General features: G+C 43.6%; 1 protein-coding gene across 3 annotated transcripts in view; it reads right to left on the reverse strand.

The window, feature by feature from the left end:
• The window catches only part of TSC22D2 (TSC22 domain family member 2), a 69,722-nt gene that overhangs the window by 24,106 nt on the left and 20,931 nt on the right, over positions 1 to 24,685 (reverse strand). Inside the window, exon 2 of one of the 3 annotated variants that reach the window (XR_012232874.1) lies at positions 14,787 to 14,962. The exons of 1 other annotated variant lie outside the window; for it this stretch is intronic. Coding sequence is in view for 1 of the 2 variants with exons in the window: in XM_073579076.1 (XP_073435177.1) it covers positions 4,366 to 4,375 (10 nt within the window). In the remaining variant the exon portion in view is untranslated. Of the gene's footprint in view, positions 1 to 3,330; positions 4,376 to 14,786; positions 14,963 to 24,685 lie in introns of those variants that run through there. One more of the 3 variants, XM_073579076.1, reaches the window with a different exon arrangement.

Genomic DNA, 24,685 nt, shown 5'->3' on the forward strand with positions numbered 1-24,685 from the left:
ACTTTTTGTCTTTTCAGAAAACTCTTTACATTACATTTCCTTACCAGCAGAGTTTCCAATGACAGGTAACACCTCTCTACACTGTGTGCAGAATTATTAGGCAAATGAGTATTTTGATCACATCATCCTTTTTACACATGTTGTCCTACTCCAAGCTGTATAGGCTTGAAAGCCAACTGCCAATTATGTAAATCAGGTGATTTGCATCTCTAATGAGGAAGGGTGTGGTCTAATGACATCAACACCCTATATAAGGTGTGCTAATTATTAGGCAACTTCCTTTCCTTTGGCAAAATGGGTCAGAAGAAAGATTTGACGGACTCTGAAAAGTCAAAAATTGTGTGATGTCTTTCAGAGGGATGCAGTAGTCTTGAAATTGCCAAACTTTTGAAGCGTGATCACCGAACAATCAAGCGTTTCATGGCAAATAGCCAACAGGGTCGCAAGAAGGGTGTTGATAAAAAAAAAAAAAAAAAAAAAGGCGGAAAATAACTGCCCATGAATTGAGGAAAATCAAGCGTCAAGCTGCCAAGATGCCATTTTTCAGAGCTGCAACGTTACTGGAGTATCCAAAAGCACAAGGTGTGGCATACTCAGGGACATGGCAAAGGTAAGGAAGGCTGGAAAACGACCACCTTTGAACAAGAAACATAAGATAAAACGTCAAGACTGGGCCAAGAAATATCTTAAGACTGATTTTTCTAAGGTTTTATGGACTGATGAAATGAGAGTGACTCTTGATGGCCAGATGGATGGGCCCGAGGCTGGATCAGTAAAGGGCAGAGAGCTCCACTCTGACTCAGACGCCAGCAAGGTGGAGGTGGGGTGCTGGTATCAAAGATGAACTTGTGGGACCTTTTTGGGTTGAGAATGGAGTGAAGCTCAACTCCCAGACCTACTGCCAGTTTTTGGAAGACACCTTCTTCAAGCAGTGGTACAGGAAGAAGTCGGTATTGATTTTCATGGAGAACAATGCTCCATCACATGCATCCAAATACTCCACAGCGTGGCTGGCCAGTAAAGGTCTAAAAGAAGAAAAAATAATGACATGGCCCCCTTGTTCACCTGATCTGAACCCAATAGAGAACCTGTGGTCTCTCATAAAATGTGAGATCTAAAAGGAGGGAAAAAAAATACTCCTCTCGGAACATTGTCTGGGAGGCTGTGGTGGCTGCTGCACGCAATGTTGATCGTAAAAAGATCAAGCAACTGACAGAATCTATGGATGGAAGGAAGGTGAGTGTCATCGTAAAGAAAGATGGCTATATTGGTCACTGATTTTTTTTTTTTTTGAATGTCAGAAATGTTTATTTCTAAATTTTGTGTTATATTGGTTTACCTGGTGAAAATAAAGTGAGATGGGTATATATTTGGTTTTTATTAAGTTGCCTAATAATTCTGCCCAGTAATAGTTACCTGAAAAAACAGATATCCTCCTAAGATAGCCAAATCTAAAAAAAACCCCACTCCAACTTCCAAAAATATTAAGCATTGATATTTATGAGTCTTTTGGGTTGATTGAGAGCATAGTTGTTGTTCAATAACAAAAAGAATCCTCTCAAAGACAACATGCCTAATTCTGCACGCAGTGTACACAGCTGATAACACAGGATCCATCAATCCCAATACTGTCACTGCTGGCTGTTACCTCTCCCATAGCCTTAGGGTGCTTTCGCACTGCATTAAGGAACCCGTTCAATGGCCCTGTCGGAGTCTACGTATGAACACCCCGCCAAACGGAATTTGAGTATATGCGCCAACAGGGCCATAAAACTATAATGATGGCAACAGAGGAAACGAGCACTCAAGGTACTGTCACACTTAGCGATGTACCAGCGATCCCGACCAGCGATACGACGCTGTCAGGATCGCTGGTACATCGCTAAGTGGTCGCTAGTGAGCTGCCACACAGGCAGATCTCACCAGCGACATTGCAGGGGTCGGGGGTCGCTACTTACCTGTCAGACGAGGCGATCCTGACGTCCTCCCGCCCGCGTCGCTCGTCGTCACAGCAGGAAGCTGACGACGAGAAACGGCCCAGGACGTTCTCGCGTGATCAGTGATAACCAGCGGGGGAGCGGTCGGAGGTAAGTATCACACATAGCGATATCGCTATAACGTCACAAAAACCAGTGACGTTATAGCGATATCGCTTAGTGTGACAGGGCCTTCAGACGTGCACAATTTTGGAGATGGATGCAGACGTAGTAGACTGAATCTGGGTGTCCATCTCCAGTAGGTGGTCTTCCACTTATCTGGTTTTAGTGAATACGTCCAGTCTCAGTCTCCTGGTATGTCACCGAGACCAGTGATTGGCTGCAGCAGTTATGCGAGAGGTATGTGTGATGTCATCAGCGCAGCTAGATAAGTAGAAGATTGGGTACTTAACAGCAAGGATTTGATGGGTGCATGCAGATTTTTTTCACCTTTTTATCAGCATTTGTGACTTAAAGAGGAAGTGTCTCTTAAATTTTAAGAGAGTACCAACTTCATTTAGCACTATTCGATTTAGGAGTTTTTCTTTTGTGTCCCCATTCTAAAGTTATCCCTGTAAATTTTCTCATTCAACCAATTAGGTGTATACCACAGAATTTCTGTGGGCGTTGGCTTTCTATTCCCTTTATTACATGTTTTCATTGGCCAGTGTCAGAGGAGAAAAGGCAAACGCCCACAGAGTTCACAGCGGTACCTGGCTTAGCATGGTGCTATTGCCGCACAGATGATTGTGCATGTACACGGCAATTGTGGAATGAGAACTAGCTTAGCCAGGCTGCAACTCTCTTCTCAGGTTTCTTTTTTCCCCAACTTCATGTCGCATGTTATTGGTCAGTTAGGCTAGTTTCACATTAGCGTTTTTTAGCGCAGCGCATCGTGCGCGTCTATGCGCATGCGCCCCTATGTTTAACATGGCAGGCGGATGGTCTAGCATTTGCACGTATGCGTTTTCGTGCACATGCGTTCATTTGTAGTGTGCGCCCGACGCAACCTGTTGCATTTTTGGGTCCTTCCAACAGAGTAAAAAAAAAATTTAAAAAAAAAAACAACACATGCACACGCTAGCGCACGGAATGCGCAAAAATAACACATTGCAGGTTATGGGAATGCAGGTGTACACATGGACCTGCGCACGCCTGCGTTTGAAGTCGCATGCGTTTTAAAAGTCAACATGGCTACAAACTGATTAAAACGCATGCGCCTAAAAACGCAAACGCATGATGCGTTTTTCTGCATGCGATTCTATTGCGCACGAAGCGCAGCGCTAAAAAATGCTAATGTGAAACTAGCCTTATAGAGAATAAAAAGCAAAATGACCACAAAAAAGTTCAGCGGTTCATACAATTGGCTGAAGGGAACATTTGCATCTTTATTAACAGGATCAAAACTTTGCAACAAAGCATAAGAGAAAAGCTGTTCCAGAATCAGCAAAGCAGTGACAATTGGAGGAGGTATTCAAGTTTAACTTAAAAAGGGTTATCCACTACTAAGACAAACCCTTAAGGTAAATGTTCGGCCCGATAAAATAATAAAGCCTTTACTTGCCTCCCGTGCCTACTCCGCTCAAGCAGTATCAGCACTCTGATCACACGTGATGCCCGATGCCAATCAGCGGTGGTGTCACTGTCTCCACCTTCAGACAAACTGAACAGGAAGAGGAAGTCTGGGATCAGCTGCACCCCTGGCTTCCTCTTAATGTTCAGTTTGTGCGAAGGCGGGGGGACAGGGACACCACCGCTGATTGGACGCTGGTGTCACTTGTCACAACACTGCATTACAACCCCAGGACCACGAGTGCTGATACTTGAAAGGAGCTGGCGAGTGAAGGCTTTATTTTATCGGGGCTGAACATTTAGCTTAAGAAGGGGTTGTCCTAGTAGTGGACAACCCGTTAAAGACTCTGCTCATATGTCCAGTAGTCATTTCCACTTTAGAATCTGTTGTAGGATAAAAACGAGACAATCCTGTATAGTACCAGTTCATGGAATGGGACTTAAAAAAAAAAAACGTTGACTGCATAGCCTTCAATGTTAATGGAAAAAAAACTGATCTTCAAACAGATGGTTATCCATTAAAAGGGTTGTCCTGGCTTGGAACTCAGGTCTGCAGTCACTGTGCGCTGTGAAGATCCTCTGATGATGTGTGCAAGCAAACACGTGAGCACAGGTACGTATTTTCTATACTTTTGGCCATATTCTGACTCTACATGTCCGGCCTTGATTAAAATCACTTATATTGAGTGTACCAGTGCGCAGTCAGCAGATGACCGCATGTAAGCAATCACATACATGAGATCACAAGCCCATCTGTGAAAAACCTGACAGTGTTTACACTGTGCGGGTTCTCAAGTCTGAGTAAGATCTGTAAATGTTAAAGACATCTGTAACAAAAACAAATCTGTTAATATTGAGAAAATAACGCAAAAAAAAAAAAAAAAGGTTAAAACAGGTCCCATTTTTATTTTTGAAGACAGACTCATTCAAATACTGTAAGTCACAAGTATTTTGCCGTTGGCAATGGATCCAGTTTTCTGTTTTAATACGGAATCTGGATGACACCTAGACATGTGAACGCGGCCTTAGGGCTTGTTTACATGTTGCCTCCCCCCCCATGAAAAAGCCACCACATTTTAACATTTTACAGTAATGCTGAGGGGAGTTCTGAAGTTTCAGTCACAATACTTATTTCATCCTTGCAGATTTGAAACATGTTTTAAATCTGCAGTATGTCAATTCCTCCAGCGTTTCTGCAGGGTTTTTCACCCAATCAGAATGGAGAAAAAAAAATGCATAAAAATGTGTATATTTTTGCAGCGTTTTTCCTGCCAAGTGACTGACTTTGGGTGTACAAATGTCTGCTGCAAATACTTAACCTGGGTACATACAAAAAAAAAAAAAAAAAAAAAAAATTTACATTGTAGGAAGCTTTTTAATGCATGTGCATACAGCAGGACTAGACCAGTAATTGATGCCAACTGCACACCAGGACCATGAAGACCAAACCAATTAGATTTAGGTGAACACCAACTTTATCCACTTTAGTATGCACTCCTCATTACTAGTCCTAGTAAGAATCAAATCTACAAGCATGAGAACTACAATGGCACAAACAAAACTAGATATTTTGCACATTGTGTTAAAGAAATCCTGACCAGGTTTCTTTTGAAGGCAAACAGCTTTTAAGGAGACCAAAGCAATTCTTTTATTTACACCTAGAAAGTAAGAAGGTGTCAATTGTTTGATAGATTTTTGGATTTATCAGCACATGTTGATGCAGCAGATTATACACACACACACACACACACACACACACACACACACACACACACACACACACACACACACACACTTTCTTCATTGTCAAATCTCTCCGAACATACCTCACTGCTCAGTCTGTTCATAAAGCATAGGATGACTTTAAAATAAAAGTTTAGTAACATGTATGCATTTCGCTTTGTATAAAAATAAAGCTTAGAGATTTGTCTTGGAATGCAAGGATCTAAAGACAGAAAATAAAACTCACCAATAGGCTCGCACCCGGGAGGAGTGCGGAAACGAGGAGCCCATGAAGGAACGTCTACATGCCATTTTGGCTTTTGCATTTATGACTTCAAAAAAAGGGAAAGAACCCAGTGAACGCAATGCTAGCCAACCTTCCCTCCTGCACGTACAGAGCTGTGTGCACTTGTGCAAGAGACTCATGTGTCACCAAGACTGAGGAGCAAGGCTTTATCAGCAATGGGTGTGGAACTACCTTGTCATTCCTCCAGACAAAATGACCCATATACACAAGAGGAAGGGGGCGGCGGGGGTTTACAGACTACTCAGTGGCTTCTTGTGTTCTAATCCTCAGGGGGTATGATCATCCTAATTTCATTAGGTTTAGATAATCAACACAGTATCAGACACGAGGTCAGTAAAGGGGGTTTTACACATAGCGATATCGCTAAAGCGTCACCGATTTTGTGCCGCAGCAGCGATATTGCCAACGATATCGCTACATGTGATACCTCCGACCGGCTCCCCCACTGATTATCGCTGATCGCGCGAGAACATCCTGGGCCGTTTCTCGTCGGGCGCTTCCTGCTGGCGCCGACGAGCGACGCGTGCGGGAGGACGTCTTCATCGCCGCGTCTGACAGGTAAGTAGCGACCGCCGCTGCACCGCTGGCTTGGCAGCTCAATAGCGACCATTTAGCGATGCACCAGCGATCCTGACCGGGTCGTATTGTTGTCTGGATCGTTAATGTGACGATACCCTAAAGGTGTTACTGACAATTCTAATCCTGACTGTGATGACTAGGAGTCTGGATGGACAGAAAATGGCCCCAGTGTCCATCTTCAAAAATGCCTTTAGATAACCTAAAGAGTAAGATGGTGTCTACTACTGGACAACCCTTTTCTTAACTGCTTAAGTATTCCAAACACACACAAAAAAAAAAATAATCTTCCCAAACCAGCACTGCGATGCATGGTGGTCATGTGAGGCTGCAGCCACTAACAGAAGGTCATGTGACCGCTGGAAGAGACTATCAACAATCACAGAAGCAGCGCTGGTTTGGGAGGTGCAGTAATGAACCGCCACTTTACGCTAGAAGTCACTTTCTGACTGTACATTCCGCTTAAAGGGAATCTGTCACCAAGTTTTTACTACGCCATCTGAGAGCAGCATGATGTAGAGAAATACAAGAGCGCAATGGCATCTTATCTAGGTTAAACATTGAATGCATATAGGTAAATCTGCTCACCTTGTAAGGTTAGGCGAGACATAACACTTAAAGGGAACCGGTCACCAGAAATAACACTGTTAACCTGCAGATTAACCGCGTTCTGATGCTGCCCGGCACCTGCACGCAGGTGAAAGCAGTGGGAGAAAACGATCTTTATTCTCCCGCCAGCATTCATTATTCAGTGCTGGGGGCAGCCCCTGCACTGACTGACAGCCAGCAGCAACGTAGAGCCAGTGTCAGTCAGGAACGGGGGTGCGATTACAGCGGCCGCTCTGTATACTCAGAAGTGACTGAACTAGCGCCACCCCCATGACTGAATGCTGGCGGGAGAATAAAGATCATTTCCTCCCTGCTGAATTCGGCTGCGTGCAGGTGCCACACAGCATCAGAACACTGTTAACCTGCAGATTAACAGCATATCGGCAGGTCAACAGCGTTATTCCTGGTGACAAGTTCCCCTTAAAGAGCGTAAAGACCAAATGCAGCAGCTTCCATAGAATATCAAAGAAAGGTAATCGGGTTGGAAGTGTTTCGGCGTTATGACAAGTCCACCAACTCCTCCCTCAGGACAACCATACAGAAAAAAAAAAAAAAAGTATAGTTATCCTGAGGGAGGAGTCTGTGGATTCTGAAACGCATTGACAATAAACTGGCAATTTTATCTATTACTACTTGTGTCATAACTCCAGAGAGTGCAGAAGCACTTCCAATCCGGTCAGCATGATGTAAAGACAATGACTAGGATTCTAGTGATGTGTCACTTACTGGGCTACTTGCTGTCTTTTTCATACAAATCACTGTTTTATTTGGTGCAGATCTAGCAGTACTCTGAATGCTAAGCTCTGTATAGCACACCACTGCTTGGCAGCTTTGCTTACACTGTGCATAGGAAGAAAGCTGCCAATCAGTGATGGAGGCAGGGTTATGCATATGACTACTTGGCATCAGGTTTACTAGTCCTCTAATGAAAATCACTTATCAGAAAATATTAACATTACACTAAACAGCCCAGTAAGCGATCCATCGCTGGAATCCGGGTCTCTCCCTCTACTCTATGCTGCTCTCAGTTTAGGTGGGAAAAACCTGGCGACAGATTAAAAAGCCCATGTGTACATACCAGCCGGGGGGGAACAAGACTATTCAAAAACTGTTCACATAGGAAAATCTGCTGACCACCTTATAAGCTTCACGCATTTGCTTGACTTTTCAGTGTGCCAGAACATGAAGCCTATGGAGTACATATATATTAGATTTATTTTAATTAAAACTCAATGTTTTTTTTTTCTTGTATGAACAAACAATACATTTCCTCCATAGTAATCAACCAGACATAATTTTTCACAAGGGTGCTGGAGGCGAGGTACAGAGGAGCATTATCAAGTCCAGTCACCCTAATATAGCGTATAATCAACTGATGCTGAAAGCCATAATAAAATACACTTCGATATACTAGATCCAATAGAGCGAAATGTAGAGGCAGCAGATGCAAATACCATTTTATTACATTTACTTATGGCCTCTCGTTCTCTGAAGGTTAATATCCTAATCGGAGATTGAGGTAATATTTACACGCATGTGTCACAAGATTTGAGAACAATTGCATGAGTCATTCAACAATGGTTCTGACCTAGAAATCCTGACTCCAACCCCCGACTCACACAGGGGTATTGACTCACCCAATCACATCGTCATCCAGGAGTTTACTTAGTTTGACAAATGACCTGATCAAGAAAGTTGTCTGGCCTCAGTCCAAACACAGTTCTCAAGTTACATTTATAGGATCACCAAAGCCTGGAAATATATTTTAAAAGGGTAACTAAACTTTAAGGGTGTGTGCAGACGCTGCAGAATCCGCTGCGGATTAATCCGCACGGATTTTGCAAAAACCGCAGGTCAAAAAAGACCTGCGGATTATCTGCGGTTTAGTCCTGCGGATTCACCATCTCCACAATGGTGGAAATAGGAACCCGCTACGGATTCCGCAGAAAGAATTGACATTGCATATGAAGACCTCCGGGTGATAGGCGCAGGGAAAAATACAGACGCATGCACAGTAGCGATTATATGCTTTGCCCACAGTTAGGCAAAGCATACTGCGCAAGCGCGAACAACGCCATCTGTTATATTCACAGAAGAAATTACGTCCAGCAAGCCAAGGTGGGGGGAGAATAAGCCACGCCCATCGGACCAGACCGCGGCAATTTCCATAAATCTGAAAAGTGATAAAGGTATTTATACATCAAAGGTGCGGGGACAGTGGGAGGATAAAAAGTACGACTACAATTATGTCATCCGCTCAATGCCGACTTTTATTTCCCATTGACGTGCATTGGGGTCGGGTTTCGGACGAAACTCCGACTTTTTGCCCTAGTCGGACCAATTTCATCCGAAACACATTTTGTTTCATGAAACCCGATCCGACCAAAGTCGCTCAACTCAAACTACAATACAACACACAATTGAATGATATCATTATATGATATCTCAAAAAAAGGGGTGACAGATTCCCTTTAAGTGAGCCAGGCAGGCAGCATGAATGACCATGGCTTTGGCAGTACGAATTGGTGACAGACCGACTTTAAACTGGTTCTACAGTTTCAGAAAACCAGTCCCACGGTTGCAGCTTTTGTCTTAAAAAAACAAAATACAAACAAAACCAACCTCTTTATTCACAGTGATGGGTCCTGAGCAGAGTCTTGGCAGCTGCTTTGTGTATCATTGCCTAACACCAACATCACATCGACACTGCTGCAGCCAGTCACAGAGTAATTGGCTGCAGGAAACTGGGAGCACAGGTGGAAAGGTGGCACTGGATCCAGACAGGGTAGAGAAAAGCACAAACCCTTAACCCTCCTAAAAGGCTAATAAAAAAAATTTGCGTTTTAAAAATGGTGCTGATGTATGGCAGACATGTGGGAAATGTCATTTAATGTTTTTGTGTGATATGACTATCTGGATTAAAGGGATAATCATTCAACTTTTGAAAATTGCAATTTTTATTTTTACAATTTTTGTCAAATTTCTGAAACTTTTTATAAACAAAACTTATCGACCTAAATTTACCATTATCATAAATTATAATGTGCCACGAAAAAACAATCTCAAAATCAATCTTAATGTTCTGATAAGAGATCTTATGTCCACATAACATTATATGCTATCTGAAAATAGACCTAAAGGAAAAACACTGCAGAGGAACCTGATCTACATTATGTCTGTTAGCGACAAGTCATTGTGACCTTCGATAAGATCCATCCACCCACACAAGCATGACAGCAGGATGCGCTCGCCTCACAGCCATAAATCTCAGGTAACTGTTGTGCAATTGATGTCACCTCATCCAGGTATTCCAGATCACTTGCTAAACAACTAAGGGCCTGTGCATACACTGCAGATGTCGCTTTTTCTGTGCAGATTTGTCACAAAACCTGAAGGGTTCCCTGATGCCAGCAAAGTAAAAGAATCCCGAAGTCTCATGCACACGGTGCTTATTTGTGATTGCAGATACGGTGCAGATTTAAATCTATAGCATGTCAATGCTTTCAGCACTTTGCTGTAGATTTCACTCATACTAATGAGGGGTGGGAATCTGCACCAAAAACCCATGTAAAAAAAACAAAACAAACACAGCAAACACAAACTTGTGTGTTATTCCTGCCAAGAGGAGATACAGAAATTTCTGCACCAAATACTCAATACACATACTGTAACAGGGCCATAGCCTGGGAAACACTGCATCTTCACACACAGCAGAGATGCAGCTGATTTTTCAGCACCCAAAAAGGGAAAGAGAAAATAAGTCAATGATGCCAAACAAGCAAGTTTGTTCTGTGCATTTTCATATGTGTTTTTTTCCCCCCCATCTTACATCACTACACTTTTTTCTTTTTATTGCAGCGCTGGAGTGCTGCTACTAACGCAAGATCCCTGCACCCAATATTATCTTCAGCATTTCCCACTGCCCTCCCAGACCCGCAGCCCATTTTGTGACGGCAATGTCTGACTGACCTGAAGCTCTCAATGCAAGTCTGAGGGCCAGAACGAGGCGCTCAGACTTGCATTGAAAAACGATCCGGCAAGGGGTTAACTGCAGGAGACTGACCAGAGCGGCTCTGATACACGGTGAAGATGACTGCTGGTAAGCGCAAGACTAGTGGCAGGGAACTTACATTAGTGGCAGCACTTAGAAGGGAAAAAAATTGAAAAAAAAAACATGCTGGAGTGGTCCTTTAAGTGTATTTTTTTTATTTAAAATTTTGCCAAAGTAAAAAAGGTGTTCAGATCTCAATCTCTCAAAAAAAATAAATGTAACACTATAGAAGTTTTGGCACTGGGGATTAGCTAAAATCCCCCATACACAGACTGAAATTGAATGAATGAACCACTCAGGACCAGAAAACATTCTAAAATGTATGGGGGTCTCCCAAAACGCCTGATTATGGATGAGACAAAAAGAATCCTGTATGTCCGATTGCCAATGGTTTATCCTTTTGTGCTCATGGAGACAAGCTGCTGCCAGAAAAGTCTGCCAGCGAATTTCACAGGAAACAGGAGTGTAGGCCGAGCAAAAATGATTTATGGAGAGGGGATGAGTCTAGGAAGAGGATAATGGTTCCCAAGACAGCCATCTAATGTGTATGGGAGCCTTTAAAATCATACAAAAACATGGAGTAATGAACTGCAGAAGTCTCATTACTACATCACCTCTATACACACACCGATATAGGACCCACCATTCACAACACTCAGATGCTTTAATACAGAAGATAAGATAGGGCTCAAATCAGCCTAAGGCTACATTCTCACTATGAGCTTTTGATGAGTTTGAGATTTTCTGCACCCATTAAGTAACTAGTTACTTGCTTTTTTTTTTTTTTTTTTTTTTAAATCCGCAGTGTTAAACTCACAAAAACTCATCATGGGAATGTGGCCTCAGGGTTATGCTCACAATGTGCTTTCCCCCTGCGCATTTTTTCCCCCCGTACAGAATGCTGCATTTTACTGTCCCAGCATCTGAAATCTCATGCAAATGTTGCTTAATTTTTCCCTTGAAGATTTGACACAGTTTCCAATCTACAGCAGATCATTTCTTTCAGTATATTTGCAGCATTTTTCACTTATTCTTAAGAATGGGACCCTGCAGAAACATCTGCAGCCGATAATTAACATTGTGCACATACCCTTAGTGCCTGAAACAGGTAGCCTAGGATGTGAAAATTGAGGAATGTATGTATGTATGTATGTATGTATGTATGCATAAACACACATACATACACACAGTCAGCACAATAAATAAAAGGCGTAGAGGTTAAGTTGGTTCATGGATGAAAAGCAAGTAGCATACGAACAACTTCCCAGAATAAAAATGGAGAAAAAGAAAAAAAAAAAAAAAAAAAAAATTTTTGTTTCAGTTTTCCTTACAAACTGACCAGCGCTTCTGCCTGTGGAAAAGCGTGTCAGACCTGTCAATCAGCCTCGTTCAATAGAAAAGCAGCTTTACAATTGGAGACGACTGACAGACAGGTTTGGTCACTTGCTCTTCCACCAGTAGTTATTACATGGACAAAAAAGTGTTGTGTGGACTGCATGGAAAACTGAACTAATGAGAAATTGGCCCAACCCTTTTTAAAAATAAAAGAATTGTACGGATGCCAATTTGAATGAATTCTTTTCATATGTTGGTGATTGAACTACAATTAAGCCATATTACAACCAGAAGATGTGTCAACTAAACAAAGTAGAATGTGTATGCAGTTGCTATACTGCCTGTGGTCCACTAGATGGCGTCAGCCATAAATAAATCCATGCTAGTTTCCCTTGAACAGGACTATTACCACTGGGTAGGGAGCAGTCAGACTGGACATATACAGCAGCAATGCACACATTAAGAGATTAGTGCAAAAACCTGATGCATTTAAAAAACTGGTTAAGGTGGCAAAGATCACCGAGCTGTAGGGTGGCTTGCTTCAGTCTGTCGAATTTGCTTCCAAATACATCCACTGTATTTTGCCGCGTGTCTTAATGGTGTTTCCTTTTTGGTGACTTGGTTTGTGTTTTTTATGGTTCCAAGTGAAAGCTCAGGATCACAAGGATTTGAAAGCTGGAAGTAGGGGAGAGAAACCTCACTTATTTAACCCCTTCTCTGCCAATCGTATTTTTTTTTTCTCCCTTTTTAAATAGCGACGACTTATTTTTGCAGTGAGACATCAGGACTTATGGCAGCACAGGTTGTAGTTCTGAATGACACTCTGTAGGGTAATGTTGATGGTAAGGGAAAATAACAAAATAAATAAACCCAGGTGAAAGAGTGAACGCAACACAATTCTGCCATTGTTTTTGGGTTTATTTTTATAGCATTCATTGTGCATTAACCCCTTCATGACATACGACGTACACTTACATCATATGTTGTGTCCCTGCCTTTGATGCGGTCTCACATGCCAAGCCTGAATCTTTCCCGGCAAATGATGGCTGATTTAATTAGCCATCATGTGACTAAGGCCACTTGCACACATTTAGTATTTCACATCAGTATTTATAAGCCAAAACCAGGAATGGCATTAAATCTGGAAAATTTGCGGATACAGGCCGCGCTGCTGAATAAATAAAGGTCCAGGAGAGTTGAAGATAAGGAATGGTGGTTTATTCTCAACGCGTTTCAAAGTCAATAGGACTTCTTCCTCAGGAGTTGCTATAGGAGATGTGGTCACCAGTTTGACCTGTGAATCTGCAGCAGGTGTCAACCCTGGTGAGATTCTAAGCTCCAATGTAAAGCTACATCAGGTGAGTGCAATCTGATTGTATATCCTGAAATCTGCATCGGATAAGACCCTAGTCACGCTTTTTTTCTCCTACAGTGTCCTTTAAAACCAGGAGTGGGCGATAGAAACACGTCACCACGTCCGTATTTATCATATGTTGTTATCTCAGATTGTTCCACTTCTGGTTTTGGCTTACAAATATGGAGGTAAAAAAAAAAAAAAAAAAAAAAACACTCACCAAATGTACTCAACATGTCCACACGACTTAACAGAAGCGGATGGAGCCCATGTCTGCTCTGTTAAATACCGCTGTCACTCTCGGACAGCAGCATTTTAACGTGCACCATCAGGGGGCCATATCAATCAATGCACCCGTGATGTGATCACAGATCGCCGATGGGTTGCCATAACAGCCGGGGGTCTCCTGAAGATGTCCGTGCTGATCATGACTATCCTGTCAAAGCCAATGTTTAGCTGGCATTCATAGCAGACAGTGATTTTCAGTATACAAGGCAGTGCTGAAAGCTCAAAAATAGAAAATTCCAGGTTCTTAAGGTGTTAAATGTGTCCATCTAGCAGGGCATGCTACTTACCCTCCCCTGGTACTAAAGTACCCATGTATGTCACCGTGTACACCTGAATGTGCCCTGCTGTAATGAGCACTGTACATGCAGGAGAGCGATCCGGCGTCGTGTTTATCAGACAACCCAATTGTATCCCAGCTAAGGTGTTTCTCACATTGCGATGTTTGTAATATAGCCACAAAACAAATAGGCCCGAACTGTTAATTCCTGTTGATGAACTGGTTTTTCTTTTACTGAACTCTAGGGATAAGTCACATAGCAACCTTAACGGCAAGGCTGAAAATACCACTTCCCAGAGGAAAGAAGAGGCGGAATAGCCAACGTATGTAGCTGGAAGCAATCTGTGTTCTAACACTTGTTCCACATTATGGGTTCATGTCTACAGAGCTACAAGCCATCTGTAATATGGTCATGCAGCATAAAAACCGTACAAAGTCATTGTGTTTACAAGCACACATCACACAATGCAAGACGAATGTGCACCTTCAGGTTACAAGCCAACCACAGATTAGTAGAATGCAAATGTCAGACGATGGTCACAGATCACTCCGCACAAGTCATGGCCTAGCAGAAGTGTGTCTGCAGACTTCTCTCCCCCAACATCAAGCTGCAGACTTCTCTCCGAATACCCAATATTCCTTTACCCCAAAACTTGCCAAATCCTGTATTTGGTAACGGACTCGGTGCACCCTTCTCAATAAAGGGAAATAAAACTTACCTTTTCCGTTTCTTTATTTCTGTTTGGGACTTAGAAAAAGTTGCTAAATCAGTCGGTGTTCACACTGTTAATCCCACTTATTTTTCTTACACGGTATTCCCTGCTCCCTTGACTGCTCTAATCCAGTTTTCCAAGTTCTTCCAATGCAAAATAGAAATACTGTAGATCTAAAAAGACTAAAGAAAAAAAAAAAAAAAAAAAAAAAAAAAGGTGTAGACAATTAGATTATATAGCTCCCTCCACATCTACCAAGGATCACAGGACTTGGGAACTGAGGTTTTTGGAGCAAAAAAAAAAAAAAAAAAAAAAATGATGGCTTTGTCAATGTTTGCTGGGGCACCATACAGAATGTCACCCCTAAAGAAGAATGGTGGGCATGAATGTATGAAACAGATAATGAGGGATGGTGGTAGAAGACATTGTCCAGTCTGTGTGTGATATACAACACTGAAGATAATCTCATGTTAGTAATCTAGACGTTCTATGTATGACATAGGTTGCACATGTATGTACTGTGAGACTATGCGGGGGAAGGGGGAACACTGAGGTCCTCAAAAGAGGCACCAAGCTCTACCCCACGGACACGATGAAGCCCTTAGTAATGGGAGAGGTCTACATGCTGGTATGACCTTCCAAGTCTGTTCCATAGCCCACTGACCTCAACTAGACAATTTACACCATAAATGATTGTAATATTGGTTATTAGAGGACCCATGTAGATCAGGCACAAAAACCACAACATTGTGCAAGTCTCAGCATTATCAAAATGCAGTAATGTCATTTGGCTATCCAGGTACAAGACTCATAAGTATCGGCACCGCGACCAGGTGTGCATCAGGGGGATGAATGTGGTCTCATTATTGAAGAATGATTAAGTTGAGGGGGCCTGATCCTTTACTGTTAAAGTGGTCATTAGAGTTTGTACTTACTATTATACGAAGTGATGGTGATAGAACACCAAAAGGTACAGAGGAATTAGAACTCCGATCATTATATAAGAGACATCTAGAAGTTTGTTTTGTGCTTTTGCACACCCCTAACATTAAATTTGGTCACTGTTTTAGTACCTTTAGGAACCATATTTAAGAAGAGTCACAATGGATGGGATGACCAATAGGTTGATGTGGTGGGTGCCCTCCATTGAATCAATGTCCAGCATGGTCTACCTGAAACGGTTTGCATCTCATCATCGATCTGCAAACACTATTTATAACAAACTGAAAAAAAAAAAAAAAGTTTGATCGGAGGGGAATGAATAACTGGAAGACGAAAACTGGATCTGAGCAATGAAGGGAGCAGGTAAAACCTGAAGAAAAGAACAGTTCATTTATCTATCAAGCCCAGTCATTGGAATTACCGACACCAGAATCACTCCACCACGGCCACAGCACCGCTCCCATTGGTTAATTCAAGAATCAAGCTTTATGGCAAGCCGGTCATGCAAGTCGCTGCCGTGGCCAAACTGTGCTCATACCTATTACCCAGTCTCTTTGACCCACGGAACTTCACTTGAAATGCTTCATAGAAAGCAGAGGAAGGATTCCTGTGAGACCCAAGAATCAAATAAGAAAAAAAAGTTGAATTATTTGTGCTGTAGATGACGAAAAAGGGAAAAAATATTACAGAACATAAAATGAAAAGCCTATAGTTAAATTAAAAGGAGTTGCTTCATGCTCTTAAATGGATAAAATTGCTTGTAAATTAAGCAACTTTGTGATTTACTTTTTTTAAAATCTCTTCTGGTCAAGGATGGGGTTTTTTTCTCTCTCTCTCTCTAACTATAGTTTACAGCTTATTGTTTTGGGTACCAGTCAAGTCTAATCTATCAGAGTTTCTTGGATAGCATGCAAGTTCTGCTCTGAGGCTAGCCAGATTGCTGGATCCGACCAGTTTTAGTGTCCATGTGCATCGCTGACACCACAGATGCAAAGTTACAGTTCAGACATACTGCCGGCTGAAACGGACCTAGTGAACCTCTATGAGCGCACAGATAACAAGGCAAGCAAGGAGCGGTGCACTCCTGAACCATGAAACCAGAAGCTGTCACAAGCAGTGACAATTTGAAGAACACTGTCACCCATTTGAAATGCCAGCAGTGCAGCACTCAGCAGCCAGAAACCCACCAAGAGCACTTCTGACCGGACATGTCTGCTATATAAAGACGGAGACTGCAAAAGTGCATCATTTTACAGATCAGGTAAGACACCAATTCATCTGAAGGCGAGGATCACCAACAGACCCCAGCTTAAAGACATATTGCCTAAAGACACAAATGTCTCAGTTACTGGTATTTTTGTAACTGAAACCAAGACTTAAAATAGTAAATTGAAGTGCTAAATGTGTGTCAGCGAGAAAGCTGCAGCATCACCTTCCTGTACATGTTGCTAGTTTTGCACAGTGCTGGTTCCTCTTTAGCAGGGGTGAGCATGTAGAAGTTTCCTCTGAAGATCATTACTGAAGACAAACGTCAATGGCTCATTACTAGTTTGACCACAAACCCCTCTATATCCTTACACACCATCTACCCCGACAGGTATCCCGATATCTCTACAGCTCATACAACAGATTGTGATCAGGGGTCTGCCAACAACGATCTAATGCTTCTATCCAATTTTATGTACCGTGTTTCCCCGAAAGTAGGACCCCCCCGAAAGTAAGACAGGGTGGGGGTTACGGGGGGGTCCTTCAATGTAAGGCCTCCCCCGAATGTAAGGCAGGGTTGGGGGCCGCTGTGAAATGTAAGGCCCTTACCTTTGGGCCGCCGCTGTCCCCCATTGGGTCCCCAGGCTCCAGAGGTGTCCTCAGGTGCAGCTGGGCGGGTCCAGCGCTCATGGGGTTAACTCGCCGTGTTAACCCCGCAATCCGCCCAGCTCAACAGCTCATTGGCCGCCCCTGTTCCCCACGTCACCGCCGGCCCCCGGCTCGAGCACTGATTGGTCCAGCAGCTCGGGCTGTAATTGGCCGCCCCAGCCCCACGTCACCGCTGTTTCCCTGCTGATTGGCACAGCGTTCCCTGCAGCACAGGCCTTCCGCACCCACAGCCGCACCGCAGAGGAAAACGTCCAGCATTTAAAAACCAAGTAGGGAAACATGTACTGTATAGGGTATGGGGCTGTGTGCAGTGGGATACGGCAGTTATGGGGTGTGGGGCTGTGTGCAGTGGGATACGGCAGTGTTATGGGGTGTGGGGCTGTGTGCAGTGGGATACGGCACTGTTATGGGGTATAACAGCATGTTAATAAATGTTAATTTATTGGTTAAAAAGAAATTGTCATTTTTTTTCGGCTAATGTAAGACCTCCCCCGAAAGTAAGACAGGGTGGGACTTTTTGGGGTAAAATTAATGTAAGACAGGGTCTTACTTTCGGGGAAACACGGTATTATATGACACAGGTGCCTACTGTGCCTTGAAAAGTATTCATACCCGGTGAACAGTTCCACATTTTTCTGTTACATCCACAAACTTAAATGTATTTTATTGGGATTTTATGATATTTTAGATATACTGACACAAAGTAGCAAGTATTTGTGAAGTATAAAAGGAAACCATACATTGTTTTAAAGTTATAAATCTGAAGATTGTGATATGTATTAGTATTCAGCCTACTGTAGTCTGATAACACTAAGACCCCCTTCACATGTTTCAGGTACATGTGGCATCACTATCAGTTTTTTTTTCACGGATACCACAAGTACCCATTATAATCTACTAGATGGTGGCCCGATTCTAACGCATCAGGCATTCTAGAATATGTATGTAGTTTATTTATGAAGATTTAGTAATAATGCAATAATGCACCCCCCAATCCTGATATGCGTGGTCCCGTCACCCCCTTTTCCTCATATGCGTCATCCCCCTCACCCCCCCTTTGCTGGTATGTATGGTCCCGTCACCCCCCCCTTCCTGGTAGGCATGGTCCCGTCACCCCCCGCTTTCCTGGTAGGCATGGTCCCCCTCACCCCTCGGAAACTACACACATACAAATAAAAAAAAATAAATAAATTTATACTCACCCATCTTTCCTGTGGTCCAGCGCTGTCCCGTTCTGCCGGAGGCTGGGGGAGCCAGGAGGAGTGTGGCACTGGCGCCGGAGTGCGCGCATGCCCATACTGCGCTGTCCGGCACCATTTTCCTGAAGACACATTGCAAATGTGTCTTCAGGAAAATGGCGCCGGATAGCGCTATGCGCAATTCTCACGTGCACTCCTGCCTCGGCATTTTCCGGTCCCAGTAAGGCTTAGCGCGAAGGACCGAAGATGACGTCACTCTCGCGAGAGGGCAACGTCATCAGCGGTCTTTGGCGCAAAGCATTACTGGGACCGCGATGCCGGGCGTGTGGTTAGAGAAGGGAAGTCCGGGGGCCGTCCGAAAGGGAGTCTCTCACTATTTTTTATTTTAATTCTATTTTTTTACAGAGTAATGGTACCCAGGGTCCGGAGGAGTCTCCTCTCCTCCAGACCCTGGCTACCATCCGTACATTAGGCCACGACCAATCAGCGACACGTGAGGCTGGACTGCGCCAGTCGGGATTTCCGTTACAGACAGAATTAGACAATTATATAGTAGATTTTTTACCAGCAGCACGAATGGCAAGGGCCAATACAAGTCTAGGAGTCTGTAAGACACATACAGCACATGGATGGCATCGGTGTGTTGTATATGTTTATCATTATAATCCACAGCTTAGGTGGAAGAATCTGTCCACAGGACAACTATTAGTTGTATTTTCCACAATTCTAGCCTTTAGGGAACACTGGCAAGAAATCAATTTTTGAAAGCGAGTCATAAGAAGTCATGTTTGCAAAAAGCCATGTAGGGGATACAGCCAGCATGTGGAAGGAAGTGTTCTGGTCATACGAGACCAAATTTCAACTTTAGAACAAAAAGTTACGTGGCGGATAACACCGCACATCACCCTGAAACCAACCAACATCCCCACACTCAAACATGGTGGTGGCAGCAGCATGCTTGTGGGGATGCTTTTCTTCAGCAGGGACAGGGAAGCTGGTCAGAATCTATGGGAAGATGGATGGCGCTAAAAACAGAGCAATCTTGGAGGAAATCCTGCTGAAGGTTGCAAACAAACTTGAGACTGGGGCATAGGTTCACTTCCCAGCAGGACGACTCTATACATACTGCCAAAGCTACAATGAAATGGATTAGATGAAAACAGTGTGTGTAAATGGCCTGTCACAGTCCAAACCTAAATCTCATTGAGAATCTGTGGCAAGACTTGAAAATTGATTCTCACAGACGCTCTCCATCCGATCTCACTGAGCTAGAGCTACTTGGGCACAGATTTCAGCCTCTTGATGTTTAAAGCTGGCAGAGATATACCAAACGACCATCAGTAATAACAGCAAACGGTGGTCCTTGATACTTAGTGTTAGTAAATCACATAAAATACATTTAAGTTTGTAGGTATAAAGTAAAAAAAATGTACAAAAGTTCACTGCGTATGAATATTTTTCAAGGCACTGTATAGTCTGATTCCGCCATATACTTTGTGCCAAATAGGAATTGAAATCACAGCAAACAAAAATGGGCAAAAAAAAAAAAAAAATTAGAGTAGCTGCTGCCAAGACCCGTTGTGTGTAATTTTTCCCAAACGCCTCAGTGCCTTTCTAGCAGTCATCTGTAGGCCACAGAGCAGACATGTCACAGGCTGGGACTGAATTTATAAAACAAATAGATATGAAAAAGCAGCCTGTACTCTGCAGGTGAAAGTCTGGGACAAGTCATACAAAATTTCTAAATCCTCTATTTCTGCAAGGTATTAGAAGGCAGTTTCCAAACTGTAGAGTCAGAAAACACATTGTGAATATCGACCAGCTACAAAAAAACAAATCGTTAAACTAAGTGGCCATAGTACAGGGTGTCTGTAAAGTCATGGTGCACTTTTGATCAGTCACAGGAAAGCAACAAAAGACGAAAAGTGTGAAATCTGCACAAAAAAGGAAAACCCTCAGTTTCTGTAGGATGATGTGGCAGCATGTGAACATGCGCAGATGACGTAACATCGTGTATCCAGTGGAGGAGCCCATGCCAATGGAGATATGGATGGTACAGAGGAAAGTTCAGTGTTTTGTGCCTCGCTAAGGCCGGTTTCACACTAGCGCATTTTCAACGCGCGCACGGCCGGGGGTAGCTCCGCCCCCGATCCGGCTCTCTGCCCGGCGTGCCCGCCCCTTCCTTGTAGCGCCGCCTCCTAGCGGACAGCGGCGCCTGCGATCGGCGCACCCTATCTTTAGCATAGGGTGCGCCGATCGTGCGCAGGCCGTGCGCTAGTTGCGCTTTGACCTGCGCTGCGCACTTTTGACGGTGCGCCGTGCGCGCCAAAATCCGAAAAGTTTGATTTTGGCGCGCACGGCGCACCGTCAAAAGTGCGCAGCGCAGGTCAAAGCGCAACTAGCGCACGGCCTGCGCACGATCGGCGCACCCTATGCTAAAGATAGGGTGCGCCGATCGCAGGCGCCGCTGTCCGCTAGGAGGCGGCGCTACAAGGAAGGGGCGGGCACGCCGGGCAGAGAGCCGGATCGGGGGCGGAGCTACCCCCGGCCGTGCGCGCGTTGAAAATGCGCTAGTGTGAAACCGGCCTAAGTTCAACAACAAATGGAGCCCACATCGAACTGCACTAAATAGGTATGAAACTGGGAGAGTTTTACTTTTATTTGGAACAGATTTCACATTTCTATCGACTTTTGTTGCTTTCCAGTGACTGGTCAAAAATGCACCATGACTTTACGGACACACTGTATTAACCATTATAACAAATGGTAAGCACTAGAGTGATCGAATTTGTTCAGGTCCCCGCTTATTCGGCAAGCTATATCGATTGCCGAATAAGCTACAGCGGGAACCCAGATCCATCGAGAACGCTGGCCGATCAGCACCGCAGCTGCACGTGGCTGTCAGTCATAGCACATGCATGGAGAGCCAAACACACAGGCTCTCCATGCATGTGCTGTGACATAGCCGCGACACATGCAGCTGCGGAGCTGATCAGCTGTATCCGGGTTTCCTCTGTAGCATTTGGTAAGCGCTATAGCGTGCCCAATAAGTGGGGACCCGAACAAATTTGCTCAACTCTAGTAAATACAACAAAGAATCAGGAGATCCTCACAGCAGGGTAACATATTGGGCTACTACTGGTCCCATTATGCATTATAAAGGAGAGAACTGTTATGTGCGACGTTTAAACAAAATGGATGACAATACACGAGATGAAAAGGCATCAAGGGTAGAGATGGGTGAACCAGAACAGGAAAGTTCGGCGTCCATACCGAACACCTACTGTTCAGACACCAAAAATAAACAGTGTTACGGTTTGGGTTCTCTCCCATCCGAACGGATGTTTCTCTCACTGCCATGTGCATGAGCCTCGTAGCTGTGATCGAAGATAAGTTTACCTCTGATCACTGGCATCGGCTGATGGGACTACTGCTCCCATCAGCCGATGCCTGCTGCTGATGCCAATAACAGAGCAGGTGGCGGCTCATGGGAGTATTCATCAGCCCGTGCAAAAAAAAAAAAAAAATGCGTGTGTTCCTTTATTTTTGAAAACCAGCAGGCAAAACTCAGCTGTGGGCTGAATCCCTAAGCAGTCAGCTTTTCCAGCTTTGACTGGTTATCAAGAATAGAGGGATCCCCCACACTTTTTTTTTTTTTTTTTTAATTATATAAATTAAGAAGAAAAAAAATGGCATGGGGTCCCCCCATGTTTGACAACCAGCCAAGCTAAAGTAGACAACTGGGGGCTCGTAGGGCCCCGGCCTAAAAATAGCAGCCCACAGCCGTCCAGAAAACATGCATCTATTAAATGCACCAATTCTGGCACTTTTTCCAGCTCTTCCCACTTGACCTGTGACGGTGGCAAGCGGGGTTCATATTTGTGGGGATGATGTCACCTTTGTATTGTCTGGTGACATCAAGCCCACAACTTAGTAATGGAGAGGCGTCTGAAAGACACCCATCAATTACTAATCCAATAGTTGTAATAAAACACTTTATTCTTGCTGTGTTTATTTGAAATAAACGAAAAAACACATTTTCCCATTTAAAAATAGGAGTCATATTCACCTAACACCCATTCTATTGAAGCCCTCATCGCCTGTAATAAAACAAAAATAAAAAAAAAACAGCCACAACCCTCACCTGTCCATTGTTGTGTCCCACGATGTAATCCATGTCTGGCGATACAGTTTTCAACTTGGACGGTGCCAAGATGTGACCGTTCAGCCTGAGAAACAATGGAGTATGGGCTGCTGCGAGCATAGCCTTGGAGATTAGCAGTGACGTCACCGGTTACGGAGGTTGCGTTCCTAGCCGGGCCCCTGAACTGCGGTGTCCACCGGTGACATCACCGCTAGCAGAGTGAGAAAAAGTCTTACGGCGCAGAAGGGAGCTCACTGGGAGACATTTCTCATTTCTCCCGGTGAACTCTGAGCTCAGCACTGCACCGCGAGACCTTTTCTGACTGTGCTAGTGGTGATCTGAGGTCACTGCAATTCAGGGGCCCGGTTGGGAACGCAGCCTCAGGTTCAATGTTACACTAACAGCTGTTATCTCTCAATGACCGATGCTGACTACAATGTATCAAACACTGGCTACATGCATGTTCAGTGTTGTTCAAAAGTCCTGCATAGGCGTGAAGAAAACTATATGTTTCATACTTCTGCATCTCTACAGTGAAACTGGTGGAACATATATGTTTTTGTAATCCCTCATTGTATGCCATACTAATTTTTGAATGTCCCAAGTGTATAAATTGTTATGGTATGCGCATTTTTGATAATTTTTTTTTTACAGCATAACCATACCTACACCAGTACAGTGTGTAGAATGGTGAACAGGTTTATAAGTTCATTAACTTCCAATGCAAGTTCACACAGACTTAAATTTTACTTTAAGATTTATTATTTTTAATTTAATTCAGAGTCCTGAAAAGGGCCTTTTGAGTGCATATTTAGCTTCCAATACTTTATTGGCCAGCCTTTGCTCTTGAGCACCAGCTTGCATCTCTGTGGCATTGACTGAACAAGCTTCTGCAGATGTTCACGAGTGATGATGTGGTTCCAGGCCTGTATCAGAGAATCAACTCACTCTTGGTCCTTGGCTGTTTTCTAGATATCTTTAATGATACCTTGTGCCACAAATTTTCAATTGGATTGAGGTCCGGGGACTGAGCTGGCCAGTCAATAGTAGCCACCTTGTTCTTTTTTTTCCCATTCCGTTACTGTCTTAGCTCTGTGACAAGGAGCATTATCATCCTGGAAGATATAATCCCCTGAAAACAGGTGTTGAGCAGAAGGCAGCATTTTCTTATTAAGGATGTCTATGTATTATTTTGCATTAACCATACCCTCCACAATATGAAGCCTTCCAACACCATTGGCTGCCATACAGCCCCAGACCATTACTTTCATCGGATGTTTCACAGAGAAGCTCAAACACTCTGGCTTGTACTCTTCATGTGGGAACCTTCCTCACATAAGACTTGCCATCATTTCCTAAAATGCAATAAGTGCTTTCATCACTAAATGGTACTTTTTCCCACTCCTCCTTCCTCCATTTTAAATATTTCAATGCCAACAGTTTTCACCTTTGTATGGCTGTCATCAATGGCTTCTTTCGGGCCTTGCACCCTCTCAATCCTGCTTCCAAACATCTCTTCTTAACAGTTGATGTTGCTGCCTCAATATTGCACATTTCTTGCCATTCTCGCAGAAGCTGAGGAGAGGTGAGCTTTCGATTGGCAAGGGATGTTCTTATCAGTACTCTATCCTCCCTTTTAGTTGACTTTCTGGGCCGACCAGATCTGGGCCTGTCCTGGGTAATTCCAAGCTGCTTATGTTTCTGCAAAATTCTTACGACTGTACTCGGATTACAGCCGACCTTCC

This window comes from Dendrobates tinctorius, unplaced genomic scaffold, assembly GCF_039654945.1.
Source record: "Dendrobates tinctorius isolate UK_male_01 unplaced genomic scaffold, ASM3965494v1 ptg000060l, whole genome shotgun sequence".
NCBI classification, from domain to species: Eukaryota; Metazoa; Chordata; class Amphibia; order Anura; family Dendrobatidae; genus Dendrobates; species Dendrobates tinctorius.